At 44.5% G+C, this 16,673-nt stretch overlaps 1 protein-coding gene across 2 annotated transcripts in view; it reads right to left on the minus strand.

The window, feature by feature from the left end:
• Nucleotides 1-214: 214 nt before the first annotated feature.
• Nucleotides 215-16,673, minus strand: part of LOC141051291 (interferon-induced protein with tetratricopeptide repeats 5-like) — a 54,256-nt gene continuing 37,797 nt past the window's right edge. For both annotated transcript variants that reach the window (XM_073548180.1, XM_073548181.1), the window contains one exon: nt 215-2,556. In XM_073548180.1, the coding sequence (XP_073404281.1) occupies nt 1,098-2,556 (1,459 nt within the window). In that variant the 3' untranslated portion in view covers nt 215-1,097. The remainder of the gene's footprint in view (nt 2,557-16,673) is intronic.

Here is a 16,673-nt window from a genome sequence, read left to right on the forward strand (position 1 = left end):
CAAGCACCACCATTTTGATTAAGTGACATGCTTTTTTTCAAACACACATTAGTATATTCATTATGCAAACTTGGGGGCAGGTCAGTTAGGGATCAGTGCAGTCTGCATTATGAATATCTAATCAGAGCACCACATACACAAACCCCACCTTAGGACACGAGCATATCATTAACAAAAAACAGAAAATAAAGATTAAGAAACAGCCCAAGACGGATTTCTTCAACCAAGGTATCATTTTATTCAGTATAACGACGCCGACCTGACACTGTGTGTAGGTTACTGTGCACAATCCTGCTGACAGGTTCCCTTTAGCGAATACTTATGGCTACAAACCTATACACATAAAAATAGCTAAATATCAATTCTAAGGCAGTTAGGCTAAGTGCACACACTGCGGATTGGTCTGCAGATTTTTTATCTGTGGAACTACGGTTTTCCCTGCGGTTTATCACCTCTACAATGGAGGAGATGGTAAACCGCAGCAGAATCCGCAGAAAAGAATTGACATGTCATTTCTTTCTGCAGATTCAAAACCGCAGCTTTTCCGCAGTTAAAAATCCGCAGCATGTGCACAGCAGATTGTAAATCCCATAGGATAACATGCTACTGTACACTGTCTGCAGAACTGCTGCAGTTCTGCTGCGGCCAAAACTGCAGCAAAAACCACAGCGTGTGCAGATTTGGCCCTGCAGAACTGCAGCAGAACTGCAAGTGATGTACAGTACCATTTAAGGCTATGTAAAACAAAAAATGCTGTGCACATGCTGCAGATTTTTCCACCCAGATTTGGTGCAGATTTAAAACTGCAGCATGTCACTTCTTTTGTGCAGTTCTGAAGCAGTTTTTCATCTGCTCCATTATAGAAATCTGCAGGTGAAAACTGCAGGGGAAATCTGCACAAAAAATGCAATAAATCTGCACTAAAACTGCAGGTAAAACGCAGGTCATTTTACCTGCAGATTTTGCAAAATCTGCGTGGAAAATTCCACAGCAGAATCCACACCGTGTGCACCTAACATAAAGATGTAAATTAGATATAATTCAACCAGAGCTTACAAAATTATGAAAGGAAAAAAAAACTATTTCACTTGTTTTTTTTATATCATCAGCTTTAGCTCACATAGCTCAGTCACATATTCCTCATTGTAAGGATCATATTCTAAGGCTTTTTCATAGCTATCAATTGCATCATTTCTTTCTCCTTTAGTCTTATAGACAAAGCCGAGCAAAGCGTAACCTTTAGCATCACGAATATTGTTTCTAATCTTCTTTGAAGAAATTCTTCTTAGAGACTTTTCACTTGACTCTCTCTCTTGTGAAAGTACAGTGATCTGCAGACTCTTTTTATAGTAGTCGATGGCTTCAGATTCAGACCCCATACAGTATTCTTTAAACCGTCCATAATTGTCATAGATCTGCTGCTTCTCCTCATCTGTAAGATTGGTGAATGCCAAAACAGTTTTAAATCTTTCATCTGCTTTTTGATATTCCTTTGCTTCACTATACATATTTGCTAAGTCTACATTTGCGAATACATATGTTTTCTTGTACTCCACCGTTTTCTCAAAATGAAAGATGGCATTTTGGATAAGGCCATTTAATTCTGCTGGTTGCTTTTGTCTGTTATAAGGGTTCCTGGTTCCAAACCCTTTTTTGCAAATAAAATACTTTTTTCTGTAACATAGTCCAATTTGGTGATGAAGAAATCCAGAAGTTGGGATGAGGTCTACTGCAGTTTTTAGGACGCGCAGGGCCTCATCTACCATCCCAGCCCTTCTGTAAAACTTGGCAACATAACGGAGCAGATATGGAGAGTTTGGGGCTTGTTCTAAGGCTCCTTCAATATATCTTCTTCCCTCACCAGTTCTGTTTAGGTCTTGCAGCTTTAATGCAAGAAGCGCCTTCACCACGGCATCATTTGGATTCTTCTCTACTGCACTTTTCAATAACTCTAGTGATTTGCATTCTGAAGCAGCACATGTTCTGTTATTGAAACCTTCCAGTCTATAGACCACTGTTGCATATCCTGTGATCCACTCAGGATTTTCTGGCTCTAGCTCTAAAGCCTTCTGAAAACATTGTTTTGCTTCTTCATAATATTTTCTACAGAATTTTAGCAGTGACCAGCCTTTTTCCCCATAGATTTCTGCTATGTCTTGTCTATCTTGCAGTTCTTTATAAATCTGCTCTACTTTATCTACATATTTCTGCGAATCTTCATACTGCTTCATGTAGTAGTACACCCAGGCATAATTTCCATAAGTCACCAAATATTTTTGATCAGCCCCATCCGGATTGTTTTCTTTATTCATATCTTTAATCATTTCTTCTGCCATCTCTAAATTGAGTATAGCTTCTGTGTAGTCCTTTTTCAGATGCATCGCATAGGCCAGGAAATTGTGCACCATGTATTTGTTCTTGGTGTCAAGAAATTCCAATTGGTAATGCAATCTGTCTTCTAGTTCATCAGGATCCGTGTTCTTTAGAAGAAGATTCCAAGTAAATTGACATTTAAGTTGTAGTAAACGAGGCTTTAATGCTTCTTTCGATGACCCACTGTGAAAAAAAAAAATTGGAGAGTGGATTGTTATAATTGATTTAACCAGTGATAACAAATACACAGAAATGTACAGTCATATATGATATACATCAGTCCCTAACATGTGCCAGCATATAAAATACGTGAAACAAACAATTTTGAGTTGGGCACCAGTAACACTAAGTGGAGTGCCATGAACTCGGGTGAACTCTGACTGTCACTGTCAGCATCAGCCTGCTTCTCGCTCTGCATAGACGCTTGTCTATACAGAGTGATGTAGCAGGGCTGACATTGCTATCCATGTGGACTATGTCGGACTGAGGCTTGAACCCTGATGTCACCGCACGAACGCTGCCAGAAAAAGCCAAATACTGCCGAGTGCAGTGAATACCGCCAGAGGTTAATGAGTGGCCCCGGAAGCAGATGCGGCCGGGAGACAGCGGGATGGGAGTGCCCGTGGCTGGACAGGTAAGTATAGTTATGTTTATTATTAATTTTATGCTTTTACAGGCCCTGGACCCGAACTCTAACATGGGTTTCCCATGGAAACCCGTGTTCGGGACCTTGTGTCCAAACTCTATGTGTTCGGTACGGGCCCAGAACTTTACAGTTTGGGTTCGACCATCCCTAGTCATCACTTCTGGATTTATCACCCATTCCTGGTTTTGGCTTACAAATACTGATGTAAATTACTGACCAAATAGTGGATGTATGAACGTGGGCTATGTCTATACAAGCCACTACCCAACACTGACGGTTTGCCTCTTGGCTGTATAACAGCTGCAGCCAAGCAAGAAAACCACCAGGACCATCAATGATAACAGTGCTTTAGGTATAAATGATTTAAGAAGTGCAGAAGTTAATACTTGACGTCAAGGCTATAACAATTGATGGTCATTTATCTCATCGATCATCAGTGATGTTCACAGAAGATATAATAGTGGAGTGGCATTGCTGGCGACACTCAGAAGAGGACAAAGAGGTTCTTACAACATCAAGGACATGCAGGGTGATCATGGGTTCAGAGCAGAGCAGCAGGATAGCTCTGGTGAATAAAATACTGCATCATAGGAAAACAAAAAAATAAGAAAGATAGAGGGAAGCATAAACTAAGATTATAGGGGCATGTGGCTGTCTTTTTTTCAGGTCTAAATATGCATTAGCCAAAAACAATACATTTTGGGATATGCCTTTAAAAAAAAGCCCATAAAAAGATATAAAATTCCAGACCTAATTACTGGATAATGTAAAAAGACATTCCACTACACACGAACAAATATTCCATGTTGTAGAGTTGCACAGAGTGCTATAAACAAAAAATCCAAATACTATCGCATAAGAGTAGTTAATTAAGTAGTGCAAAATCTTAAAGATTTTGGTTAAAAGGGGTAAGTTTTTGCTCTTCCTTTATTCCTGCTGCTCCCCGGAGTATAGTGTTTTTTTCTTTTTTTTTTAATACACCATATGGGCCAGAGATATGAGGTTTTTCAGTTACTGCTAATTTTGGTGGTGTTTATCAGGATTCTCTGAGGCATGTCTTTAGTCACATTATTACTCCATGAACCTTGCCCCTTAGATAAAGATCATAGAATTTAGTACTAAATAAAAGGCCCATATCTCTCACACTATATGTTGCATTTGGTATGAACAAACAACAAAAAACTGAGAGAATACTCAGTGGGAATAAAATTAGTGCAAAAACTGGGGACTTTTGACAGGTCCTCTTTAATATAATGAAGCAGGCATAGAATAATTGTACAACTTCATTACAAAGTGTAATGTTTGAGAAAACACCATCTGAATGTGAAACAGCCATGGGCTGACCACTGTGTCTGTTCACCTGTCTTTATTCATGTTTTTTCTTGTCCAATACATTTCTGAATTGAATTTATAATATTTGGTGATTGTGGAGGATTTTCTTTTTTGATGGTTTCCTATACAGTACACTGCATGTTTTATGTTTTCAGTACATTTCCATCAGATATACACCCGCTTCAGTCCAAATTATTAACCACACGTATCTCTTCATTCATGCATCACTAACATCTTCCCATTGTGCAGGGTCTTTGGTCTTGGGCCGGAGTCACATTACAGTAGAATACGTCCGAGTGCTATGCGAGAAAACATCACAGTCATATTGTATAAAAACAGATACCCAGAAAAAAGTCCTTTAATTGAAAGAATGACACAAACTCCTTTAATAAATCTTAATTAAACCATACTTACGACTAGAGTTGAGCGAAACGGGTCGAAAAAATTCAAAAGTCGGCGACTTTTGGCAAAGTCGGGTTTCATGAAACGAAACCCAACCTAGGATGAGGTCGGCCACGAGGTCGGCGACTTACGCGCCAAAGTCGCGTTTCAAAAGTTTGTTTTGCGCTCTTTTTCAGCCAATCAGGATCCACGGACACTCTGGGCAACGTGATGACATAGGCAGGGGTCACCACCATCTTTCAGAAGGGCATGCAAGTGATTGGCTTGCTTTGGTGGGCGTCACAGGGGGTATAAAAGGGCGTGCACGCCGACCGCCATCTTACTTCTGCCGATCTTAGTATAGGGAGAGGTTGCTGCTGATTCTGTAGGGAGAGCGTTAGGCAGGGAAGAAGACAGAAAAACTGCTTCTGCTGCTAGCGATTTGGCCTGCACAACACACCAGTCACTGTGTGTGCAGTGCAAGGGGAGGCTATATAGTGGTGTATCAGTGGTGTTGGTTGTTGGGCTGCCTTTTAAGGCTTCCTGTCAGGCTGGCATTGCTGTTTACCCACTGCTCCGCAAACTGCTTTTTTAAAAGCAATCCCAATTTTTTTTTTTTGTCCTGCTGAGAAGAAAAAAAAACTGCTTCTGCTGCTAGCAATTTGGCCTGCACAACACACCAGTCACTGTGTGTGCAGTGCAAGGGGAGGCTATATAGTGGTGTATCAGTGGTGTTGGTTGCTGGGCTGCCTTCTAAGGCTTCCTGACAGGCTGGCATTGCTGTTTACCCACTGCTCCGCAAACTGCTTTTTTAAAAGCAATCCAATCTCCCTTATCCTCTAGTCACTTTTGTCACAGCTGTGCCATCGAGCCTGTCACATAGCGCTCAGATATTCATTGGGCCTCACACAATCCAAAAGTGTCCAGTGTCCAAAAGTGTGTGCAGAGATTCAAAATCTCCCTTATCCTCTAGTCACTTTTGTCACAGCAGTGCCATCGAGCCTGTCACATAGCGCTCAGATATCAGTGGGCCTCACACAATTCAAAAGTGTCCACTGTCCACAAGTGTGTGCAGAAATTCAAAATCTCCCTTATCCTCTTGTCACTTTTGTCACAGCTGTGCCATCGAGCCTGTCACATAGCGCTCAGATATCAGTGGGCCTCACACAATCCAAAAGTGTCCAGTGTCCAAAAGTGTGTGCAGATATTCAAAATCTCCCTTATCCTCTAGTCACTTTTGTCACAGCAGTGCCATCGAGCCTGTCACATAGCGCTCAGATATCAGTGGGCCTCACACAATCCAAAAGTGTCCAGTGTCCAAAAGTGTGTGCAGATATTCAAAATCTCCCTTATCCTCTAGTCACTTTTGTCACAGCTGTGCCATCGAGCCTGTCACATAGCGCTCAGATATCAGTGGGCCTCACACAATCCAAAAGTGTCCAGTGTCCACAAGTGTGTGCAGAAATTCAAAATCTCCCTTATCCTCTAGTCACTTTTGTCACAGCTGTGCCATCGAGCCTGTCACATAGCGCTCAGATATCAGTGGGCCTCACACAATCCAAAAGTGTCCACTGTCCACAAGTGTGTGCAGATATTCAAAATCTCCCTTATCCTCTAGTCAATTTTGTCACAGCTGTGCCATCGAGCCTGTCACATAGCGCTCAGATATCAGTGGGCCTCACACAATCCAAAACTGTCCACTGTCCACAAGTGTGTGCAGAAATTCAAAATCTCCCTTATCCTCTAGTCACTTTTGTCACAGCTGTGCCATCGAGCCTGTCACATAGCGCTCAGATATCAGTGGGCCTCACACAATCCAAAAGTGTCCAGTGTCCAAAAGTGTGTGCAGATATTCAAAATCTACCTTATCCTCTAGTCACTTTTGTCACAGCTGTGCCATCGAGCCTGTCACATAGCGCTCAGATATCAGTGGGCCTCACACAATCCAAAAGTGTCCACTGTCCACAAGTGAGTGCAGAAATTCAAAATCTCCCTTATCCTCTAGTCACTTTAGTCACAGCTGTGCCATCGAGCCTGTCACATAGCGCTCAGATATCAGTGGGCCTCACACAATCCAAAAGTGTCCACTGTCCACAAGTGTGTGCAGAAATTCAAAATCTCCCTTATCCTCTAGTCACTTTTGTCACAGCAGTGCCATCGAGCCTGTCACATAGCGCTCAGATATCAGTGGGCCTCACACAATCCAAAAGTGTCCAGTGTCCAAAAGTGTGTGCAGAAATTCAAAATCTCCCTTATCCTCTAGTCACTTTTGTCACAGCTGTGCCATCGAGCCTGTCACATAGCGCTCAGATATCAGTGGGCCTCACACAATCCAAAAGTGTCCACTGTCCACAAGTGTGTGCAGAAATTCAAAATCTCCCTTATCCTCTAGTCACTTTTGTCACAGCTGTGCCATCGAGCCTGTCACATAGCGCTCAGATATCAGTGGGCCTCACACAATCCAAAAGTGTCCACTGTCCACAAGTGTGTGCAGAAATTCAAAATCTCCCCTGCCCTATAGACACCTTGTACCTTGTTTTACATTACTATATAGTTTGTTGGATTTTGTCTACATTTCTACCAAAAATGAGGAAGGCTGGTGGAAGAGGCCGTGGAATTGGGCGGGGGTTGGCAGCTGGTAATGATGGTGTTGGTGGTGGATCTGATGGTAGTGGCAAGAGCAAAATAGGACCGAATGCAGGAGGTGCTGACCCTGCGTCATCGTCTGGCTACATAAGGCCTCGAACGCTTAGTTTTCTAGGAGTTGGCAAACCGCTTTTAAAGCCAGAACATCAGGAAAAAGTTTTGTCTTACATTGCTGACTCAGCCTCCAGCTCTATCGCCTCCTCTTCTTCAGTTGTAAAAAGTAAAAGCACTGAGTCGTCATTGGAGGCTCATGTTCATGAACCACACCTTTCCTTGTGTCCTTCACCCCAACCAAGATTGAAGGATGATGCAGGCCATACTACTGATTACTCCATGGAGCTGTTTTCACATACCATGCCTGGATTATCAAGTCAAATGGTGAATTACCCAGGCCAAGATGAATCTGACATGGAGTGCACTGATGCACAGCCGCTGATGGATGATTCTGCTGGTACATTCACTCAGAGCACTACATTGTCCTCGCAGTGTACAGAGCCAGATTCTGACCCTGATGAGACTCAGGTGCCCCTTCCCGCACACTATACCACCATACACGGTGACACAGAGGAAGGTGCACATGACATAGAAGAGGAGGTGATGGATGACCCAGTTGTTGACCCAGATTGGCATCCATTGGGGGAAGAGGGTGCTGCTTCCAATAGCTCAGATGAGGCGCATCCACAGCAGACATCGACATCGCAACAGCTGTTATCTGGCAGGCCCGGAGCACTCCAAAGACAGGTTCCAAACATCAAGAGTTGCTGGACAGCTTGTCCAGAGGGTCAAAAGATCACAGCGTGCTAGGCCGCAAAATGTCTGCCAAAGTAGGAAGAGTGCAGTGTGGCACTTTTTTGAACAAAATCCTCATGATCAGGCCAAGGTTATCTGTAAGAAGTGCGCAAAGACCTTTAGCCGAGGGAAAAATCTGAAAAATTTGAATACCAGTTGCATGCTTAGACATTTAACCAGCATGCACTTGCAAGCGTGGACACAACACCAAACCTCAAGTGCCACATGTGCAACTGATCACAACGAAGGTAGTCAGCAATGCTACATTGTTTCCCCCACTGTAAGCCCACCGGTTAGCAGCAAATGTTGAGGTGTCGTTGCAAGACCACAGCAGTCAGGGAATCCCACTGTTATATCAACGAAATACTGATTCTAGGCCATCAGAAAGAACACCAACTCCATCACCATCATCAACCCTCTCTCAGTCCGCCCTGTCCACCGCTACTTCCACCATATGCAGCTCTCAAGTCCAGCTCACAGTCCCAGACACTATGAGTAGGTCAAGAAAGTACTCAGTCTCTCATCCGCGTACACTGGGTTTGAACGCCCACATTGCCAAACTAATCTCGTTTGAGATGATGCCCTTTCGGTTGGTGGAAAGCACAGCTTTCCGCGAACTCATGGCCTATGCAGTACCACGCTATGACCTACCCAGTCGCCACTTCTTCTCTCGCAAAGCCATCCCAGCCCTCCACCATCATGTGAAAGACCGCATTGTCCATGCACTCAAGCAGTCAGTGAGCGGAAAGGTGCACCTCACAACTGATGCATGGTCCAGTCGGCATGGCCAGGGCCGTTACGTGTCCATCACTGCGCACTGGGTTAATGTGGTGGATGCAGGGTCCACAGGGGACAGCGGTGGTGGGACAGTGCTGCCTAGCCCACGGTATAGGAAACAGTTGGCTGTAGGCGTTCGACCCTCCTCCTCCTCCTCCAGAAGCGAAAGCTCGTCCACAGAGCGCAGTCGTACGAGCACTCCATCTGCAGCTGCCACTGTTGCACACGATGTGTCCCCCTATCGAGCAGCTAGTGAAAAGCGTCAGCAGGCTGTGTTGCAGATGATGTGTTTGGGCGTCAGACACACCGCCGAGGTGCTGGCCGAGTACTTGAAGCGACAAACTGAGTCATGGCTGGGCAGTGTACATCTTGAGGCAGGCAAGGTAGTTAGTGATAACGGCTGTAATTTTGTGGCAGCCATAGCCCTTTCAAAACTCAGCCACATACCTTGCTTGGCTCACACCTTGAACCTGGTGGTGCACTGCTTCCTCAAAAATTATCCGGAGTTAACAGCCCTGCTCCAGAAGGTGCGAAGACTGTGCGCGCACATCCGCCGGTCGCCTGTACACTCCGTTCGTATGCAGAAGCTGCAGCGATTGCTCCACCTTCCCAACCACCGCCTCATTATCGACATTGCAACAAGGTGGAACTCCACCCTGCACATGGTGGAGCGGCTGTGCGAGCAGAGGCAGGCCATAATGCATTTGTGGGAGGATACACGGCCAGGCACTTTGAGAGCAGACATGGAGTTGACAGGTGTGCAGTGGTCGAAGCTGAAAGACCTTTGTAAAGTCCTTCAGTGTTTTGAGGAATGCACACGGCTGGTAAGCGCAGACGACGCCATCCTAAGCATGAGCATCCCACTTATGCTTCTGCTCATGCAAACTTTGACGCACCTTAAGGAGCAGGCGTCTGCAGCCAATGTTGATGAGGAGGAAGAGGAGGAGGGAATCCTTGATGACATTCAGCCATTGTCTGCTCAGGGACCTCTCCTGGACGAGGTGGAGGAAGAAGAGGAGGAGGAGGAGGATGATGGGGATGATTACTTAGGGGAGGAGGATGCATCTCGTGGGGCAAGTGAAAATGTTGGCGTGGCAAGGTCTGGTACAGGGTTTGTGCGTGACTGGAGGGATGTGGATTTGCCAGAAAGTGCTCCTCCACCCAGCACTCGCAGTGCATCATTGACACCGGGAACATTGGCCCACATGTCAGATTATGCCTTGCGGATCCTAAAAAGGGACCCCCGCATTGCCAAAATGATGAACGATGACGACTACTGGTTGGCCAGCATCCTGGATCCACGCTATAAAGGCAAATTACAAAACATCATGCCACAGGAGAACCTTGACCTAATATTGGCTAATAAACAAGCAACTCTGGTAAATCGGTTGCTTGAGGCATTCCCAGCACACAGCAGCGGTGATGGTTCTCACACGAGCCGTACGGGCCGGGGGCAGCTTGGCAGAGGTGTTCGTGGTGCACACAGCAGAAGTGGCGTTGGAGACAGGGGTTTCATGACAATGTTGTGGACTGATTTTTCAAATACCGCTCACACAACTGGTAATACTGCATCGATGGAAAGTGACAGGAGACAGCAGTTGTCAACTATGGTAACAAACTACTTTTCCTCCCATATCGATGTTCTCCCACACAGGTCATTCCCCTTTGACTATTGGGCCGCTAAATTGGACACCTGGCCTGAATTGGCCCAATATGCCTTACAGGAGCTCGCTTGCCCAGCTGCAAGTGTGCTATCGGAAAGAGTCTTCAGTGCAGCTGGATCAATCCTGACGGAAAAAAGGACCCGTCTGTCAACCCAAAATGTGGATGATCTAACCTTCATTAAAATGAACCACGCATGGGTTTCCAAGGATTTTGTCCCACCTTCCCCTGATGACACATAGGGTGACAGAAAAATGGCTTGCTTTGGTCCACCTCTTCCTGGTACTTCACCTATTTCGCCTTTTGCATCAGCTGAATGTCCAACATCAACATATGCCACTTTCTAAAACTCCCTAACTGTGCTGCCTCCCCCCCCATGGCCGGGGTCACCACCTACCGCACGACACCGTGCGAGTGCCGTTGCCCTGGACAGGTGGGTAGGCCGACTCTTGGGCGCGGGCACTGGCACAGGGTCCCTCATAGTGCAATCAAGTGTCTCTGACGGTGGTGGTGCACACCCGCCGTCAGACACACCGCTGTACTATGAGGGGGCCAGTGCCAGTACCGACGCCCACGAGTGGGCCCCCCTTGCTTGGGCAGGGCCCCAGCATTTGCAATCTTTACCTCTCCCTGCTCCTCCGCTGTGTAATCTGGGCCGTCAAATCCATACTGTGCCTGACACCGTCTGAGCCTGCCTCCTGAGACATATATTTTGAATGTGTACGCTATCCATACATGTTATCCAGGGATACGGTACCCTTTCTAACCTTTGTGCAATCACGTGCAATCCATACTGGGCCTAACACCGTCTGAGCCTGCCTCCTGAGACATATATTTTGAATGTGTACGCTATCCATACATGTTATCCAGGGATACGGTACCCTTTCTAACCTTTGTGCAATCACGTGCAATCCATACTGGGCCTAACACTGTCTGAGCCTGCCTCATAATGTATAGACATATATTTTGAATGTGTACGCTATCCATACATGTTATCCAGGGATACGGTACCCTTTCTAACCCTTGTTGAATCACGTGCAATCCATACTGGGCCTAACACCGTCTGAGCCTGCCTCATGCTGTATAGACATATATTTTGAATGTGTACGCTATCCATACATGTTATCCAGGGATATGGTACCCTTTCTAACCTTTGTGCAATCACGTGCAATCCATACTGGGCCTAACACCATCTGAGCCTGCCTCATGCTGTATAGACATATATTTTGAATGTGTACGCTATCCATACATGTTATCCGGGGATACAGTACCCTTTCTAACCTTTGTGCAATCACGTGCAATCCATACTGGGCCTAACACCGTCTGAGCCTGCCTCCTGAGACATATATTTTGAATGTGTACGCTATCCATACATGTTATCTGGGGATACGGTACCCTTTCTCACCTTTGTGCAATCACGTGTAATCCATACTGGGCGTGAGAACGGCTGGCGAGCTGTTAAGCAAGCTACAGCACCTGTCCAGACAAGTACAGGGATTCCCTAGCGAGGAGACTTATTTGATTGTTTTCAATGTTGGGACAGCAATTTTTGGGGAGCACTATACTCTGGAGAATGATAGATGGGGCCCACCATACACTGGAACATTCCAAAGGTGGACATCAGACACTGGAGCAGCATTTACAGGGCCCATTATACACTAGAGCATTAGAAATGGGGCCCATTATGTTTGGAGCATTATTTGGGCCCATAAGACAGTGGAGCTTCATCCATGGGGACCAACATATACTGTAGCATTATGTGGAGCTCATCATATACTGTTTCAAACATTATATGGGACCAATGATTCTGTATGGAGAAATAGATGGGCCTCGTCATGAGATGTAAAAAGTGAGGTATTTTTCATTGTACTATACCGCTATTTCTCTGCCGTATCGGAGCATGATGAGTTGTGGTATGTGTTAAAGGGGCGCTCTTTCGCCCAGGGCACATGAAAACCTGGAGCCAGCCCTCCCCCCCCACAGTTTGTAGCCAAATAACCCCCATTTTTCAGTGCATAACTTGTATTATGAAGTTAATTAAGGTTGACAAGCTTAAGAAAGAAGAATTGATGCTTTTGGCATTCAAATGGGCACTGTAGGTGTGTTTCCTGTCCTCCTCTCACTGCCGACTTTTATTCCCCATTGACTTACATTGGGTTTCGTGTTTCGGGATGACCCCGACTTTTCCCTATAATCGGACGATCTTGCTCGACCCGACTTTTGGAAAAGTCGGGTTTCACGAAACGAAACGCGACCCTAAAAAACCAAAAGTCGCTCAACTCTACTTACGACCTCGCCCATTCCACCGATGCCATTGTTGTCAGCAAAAGAGTTAAAAAAACAAACAACAATATTCCTCACCTTTCCGCAGAGATGATGATAATCCATTTGTCCCACACCGCTCACACTGACATCAGAAAGATGAAGTGAGTTCACTGGCTGTGAACAAGTAGGAACTTCGAGCGGGAGAACTTTCTCACGTTCGAGGTGCAATCAGACAGGGAATAGAAGTTCACAGGGAGACACTGAGCACATGCTGCTCAGTGTCTCTGCTGGATGGCAGGCTGTATGGTCGCATCATGCAACCATGCAGCATGCCATCTAGATGTAGAAGAGCTAGATCAGTCATGGGACAAAAGGATTATCATCACCTCTGTGGAAAGGTGAGGAATATTGTTTGGTTTTTAACTTTTGCAGACAACAATGGCACTGGTGGAATGGGCGAGGTCTTAAGTATGGTTTAATTAAGATGTATTAAAGGAGTCTATATCATTCTTTCACTTAAAGGACTTTTTTCTGGGTGTCTGTGTTTTTATACAATATGACTATGGGATTAGTAATGGGGGCTGCTAAACTGCTTATCTATCTAGTATCTATCTATCTATCTATCTATCTATCTATCTATGTGTGTTTTGAAGAATATTTCGTTTGAAAGCGATGGGTAAATTATGTAGAGAATTGCTCTATGTAATAGCTCATGTTAAAATCTAATTGCAATCAGATAGCAATCGCACTGCATTCAGATATAAATCGGATGCTAGGTTTGAAAAATCAGATTGTACTCGCATGACAGTTGCATTACACTCATGCAACTCTCTGCAGGGAGACTCATACCAATTTTTCATAGGTTTAGTGTAACTCCAACCTTAGGCCATGTTCACACATTCAGTATTTGGTATTTTACCTCACTTTGTGTAAGCCAAAACCAGGAGTGGTGTAAGGGAATGGAAAATGTTATTTTATCTTTTACATCTTTCTCGTATTTTACTGGTACTGCTACTCGTTCATGTGTATTACCATTAGGTATGTGTCACATAGGTACTGCTACACTATTCTGTGTATTACCTTAAGGGATAAAAGTGTAATGTATATTGATGTAAATGCTATGTATAACTACTGTTATAACTGTAGGGAAAGCGTAGTACCCCAGCAGTTAGGCCGCTAGATGGGGGTGGAGAGCATACTCAGCCTATAAATAGTTAAAGTAGGAGGAGCTAACAGCCGTTAAGCTGGGGAACAGCTGAGATTTGAATCAGTTGGACTGGAGCGCTCTGACAGGGCTGTCAGCTTCGTAACGTTAAGGACATGGGCCCAGCCGTTCAGGGCCTGAGGGCCACCAATGACAACACTGCAGAACAGAGCAGCGCAGATCACAGCCGCACAGATCACAGCAGCGCAGAACATAGCAGTGCAGATGACTACACTACAGATGGTAGTGAGACAGTTGGCAGCAGTAGGGCAGCACAGGTCGCTCATTATGAGGCAACTTGCTCCGTGGGCAGACACCCTTTTGTCTGGGCCGAAACAGATAGGGGAACTCCTAAAAATGGTGAAGCTGGACAAAGAGGATGCTGTGATGCTGAACGGGATGAGACATCCCGGGAATGTTCTGGAAGATGACAAATATTCAGGATTGAGAGTCCTCAGTAGTTGATACCTTTTAATGGCTAACTGAAAAGATGGTAACACATTGCAAGCTTTCGAGACTACTCAGGTCTCTTCATCAGGCTGCTCTAATACAAAATCTGAAGTCACATATTTATGCACAATACAGCCTAGAAAAAATGCAATAGATGAGACAAGTGACGTGAAGCAGAACTATCAATATGGGAGAGGGAGAAACATAAATATAAACATTGGACCAGTTCATAGATAAGGAGTCCGGATGTTTTATGGTCCTCTGATTGGGGTCTAGTTCTGTGTTGTGATGCCCCCACGAGGTTTTAAAAGGAAATTCCTTAGTTGATGTAAAAAGACATAAATCCATGCGACACATTCATTCCAGCACTGAGAGTGTCAAAGTTCATCATAAATTTGTACTCCCAAACTCGTCTCTCTCTCTGAGAATTGAAGTTACCTTTCAATACCAGTAATTTCATATCCACGTTGCTGTGATCAGGGATACAGAAATGTTTTGCCACAGGTAGATCCATTCTTTTTTCTCTTATTGTGTGACGATGAGCATTCATCCTTGTTCTAAGCTTTTGCCCTGTCTCCCCCACATACAGACCCCCAGATGGACATTTAATACAAATAATTAAGTATACCACATTAGATGTAATGCAGGTGAAAGTACCTGGGATCTTGTAGTCCTGATGTGAGTTGGGGATCATTATCTTGTCCGTGGTCATTATAAATGGACAGGCTTTACATTTTTTTTGGTTGCAAGGAAAGGTTCCTGTAGCTGTTGGAGAGGACAGGGAGCTTCTGACAATGATGCTTCTTAAATTTGGGGGCTGCCTAAAACACAGCAGTGGGGGGTCTGGAAAAATGGATTTTAATCGGGCATCTTTTTGTAGTAAAGATTGCAATTTCCGTGCAGCTCCCCTTAGCACCTCCAGATTTGGGTTGTAGGTGACTACTAGAGGCACTCGGTTATTTTCTTCTTTAGCTTTGTAATGTAGCAGGTGATTCCTTGACAATCTGGTGGCTCTTGTAATTTGGTTTTCAATTGTTCTTGATGGTAACCCTGATTCAAAAAGGTCTTTTTGAGGCGTCCAAGTTGTTTGTCTCTATCCATGGGGTTGGAACATATACGATTGTATCTGATGGCTTGGCTATAGATAATAGAGTTCTTTATGTGTTTTGGATGGAAACTGTCCCATTTAAGGTATGTTGGATGGTCGATTGGCTTCTGATACAGGGATGTCTCTATTTCATTGTTTTTTAGCTTAATGATGGTGTCCAAAAAATTAATCTCAGTACTGGAGTAGTTGAGTGTTAAATTGATGGTGGGATGAAATTGATTAAACTGTTCGTGGAACGTCTTTAGCTGTTGCTCAGACTCCGTCCAGATGATTAAAATATCATCAATGAAGCGGTAGTAGGCCAGGGGCCTGGTGGGGCATGAGGATAAAAAGTCGCTTTCAAGCTTGGCCATGAAAAGATTTGCATACTGTGGAGCCATTTTACTTCCTATAGCTGTGCCAGTCTCCTGTAGATAGATCCTGTTGTCAAATTCAATAGGTCCTCTACCAGAAGGAACCATCCTGGCCACCATGGATGTGGAATCTTTGTACTCTAATATTCCACACCAAGATGGTTTAAATGCCTGCAAATTCTTCATGGAAAACACAGGGACTGATGCTGATGCTGTGGTGAAACTTATAAAATTCATCCTCACCCACAATTACTTTGAATTTGACAACAGGATCTATTTTAATCATCTGGACGGAGTCTGAGCAACAGCTAAAGACATTCCACGAACAGTTTAATCAATTTCATCCCACCATCAATTTAACACTCAACTACTCCAGTACTGAGATTAATTTTTTGGACACCATCATTAAGCTAAAAAACAATGAAATAGAGACATCCCTGTATCAGAAGCCAATCGACCGTCCAACATACCTTAAATGGGACAGTTTCCATCCAAAACACATAAAGAACTCTATTATCTATAGCCAAGCCATCAGATACAATCGCATATGTTCCAACCCCATGGATAGAGACAAACACCTTGGAGGCCTCAAAAAGACCTTTTTGAGTCAGGGTTACCATCCAAGAACAATTGAAAACCAAATTACAAGAGCCACCAGATTGTCAAGGAATCACCTGCTACATTACA

This window comes from Dendrobates tinctorius, unplaced genomic scaffold, assembly GCF_039654945.1.
Source record: "Dendrobates tinctorius isolate UK_male_01 unplaced genomic scaffold, ASM3965494v1 ptg000156l, whole genome shotgun sequence".
Lineage (NCBI taxonomy): Eukaryota > Metazoa > Chordata > Amphibia > Anura > Dendrobatidae > Dendrobates > Dendrobates tinctorius.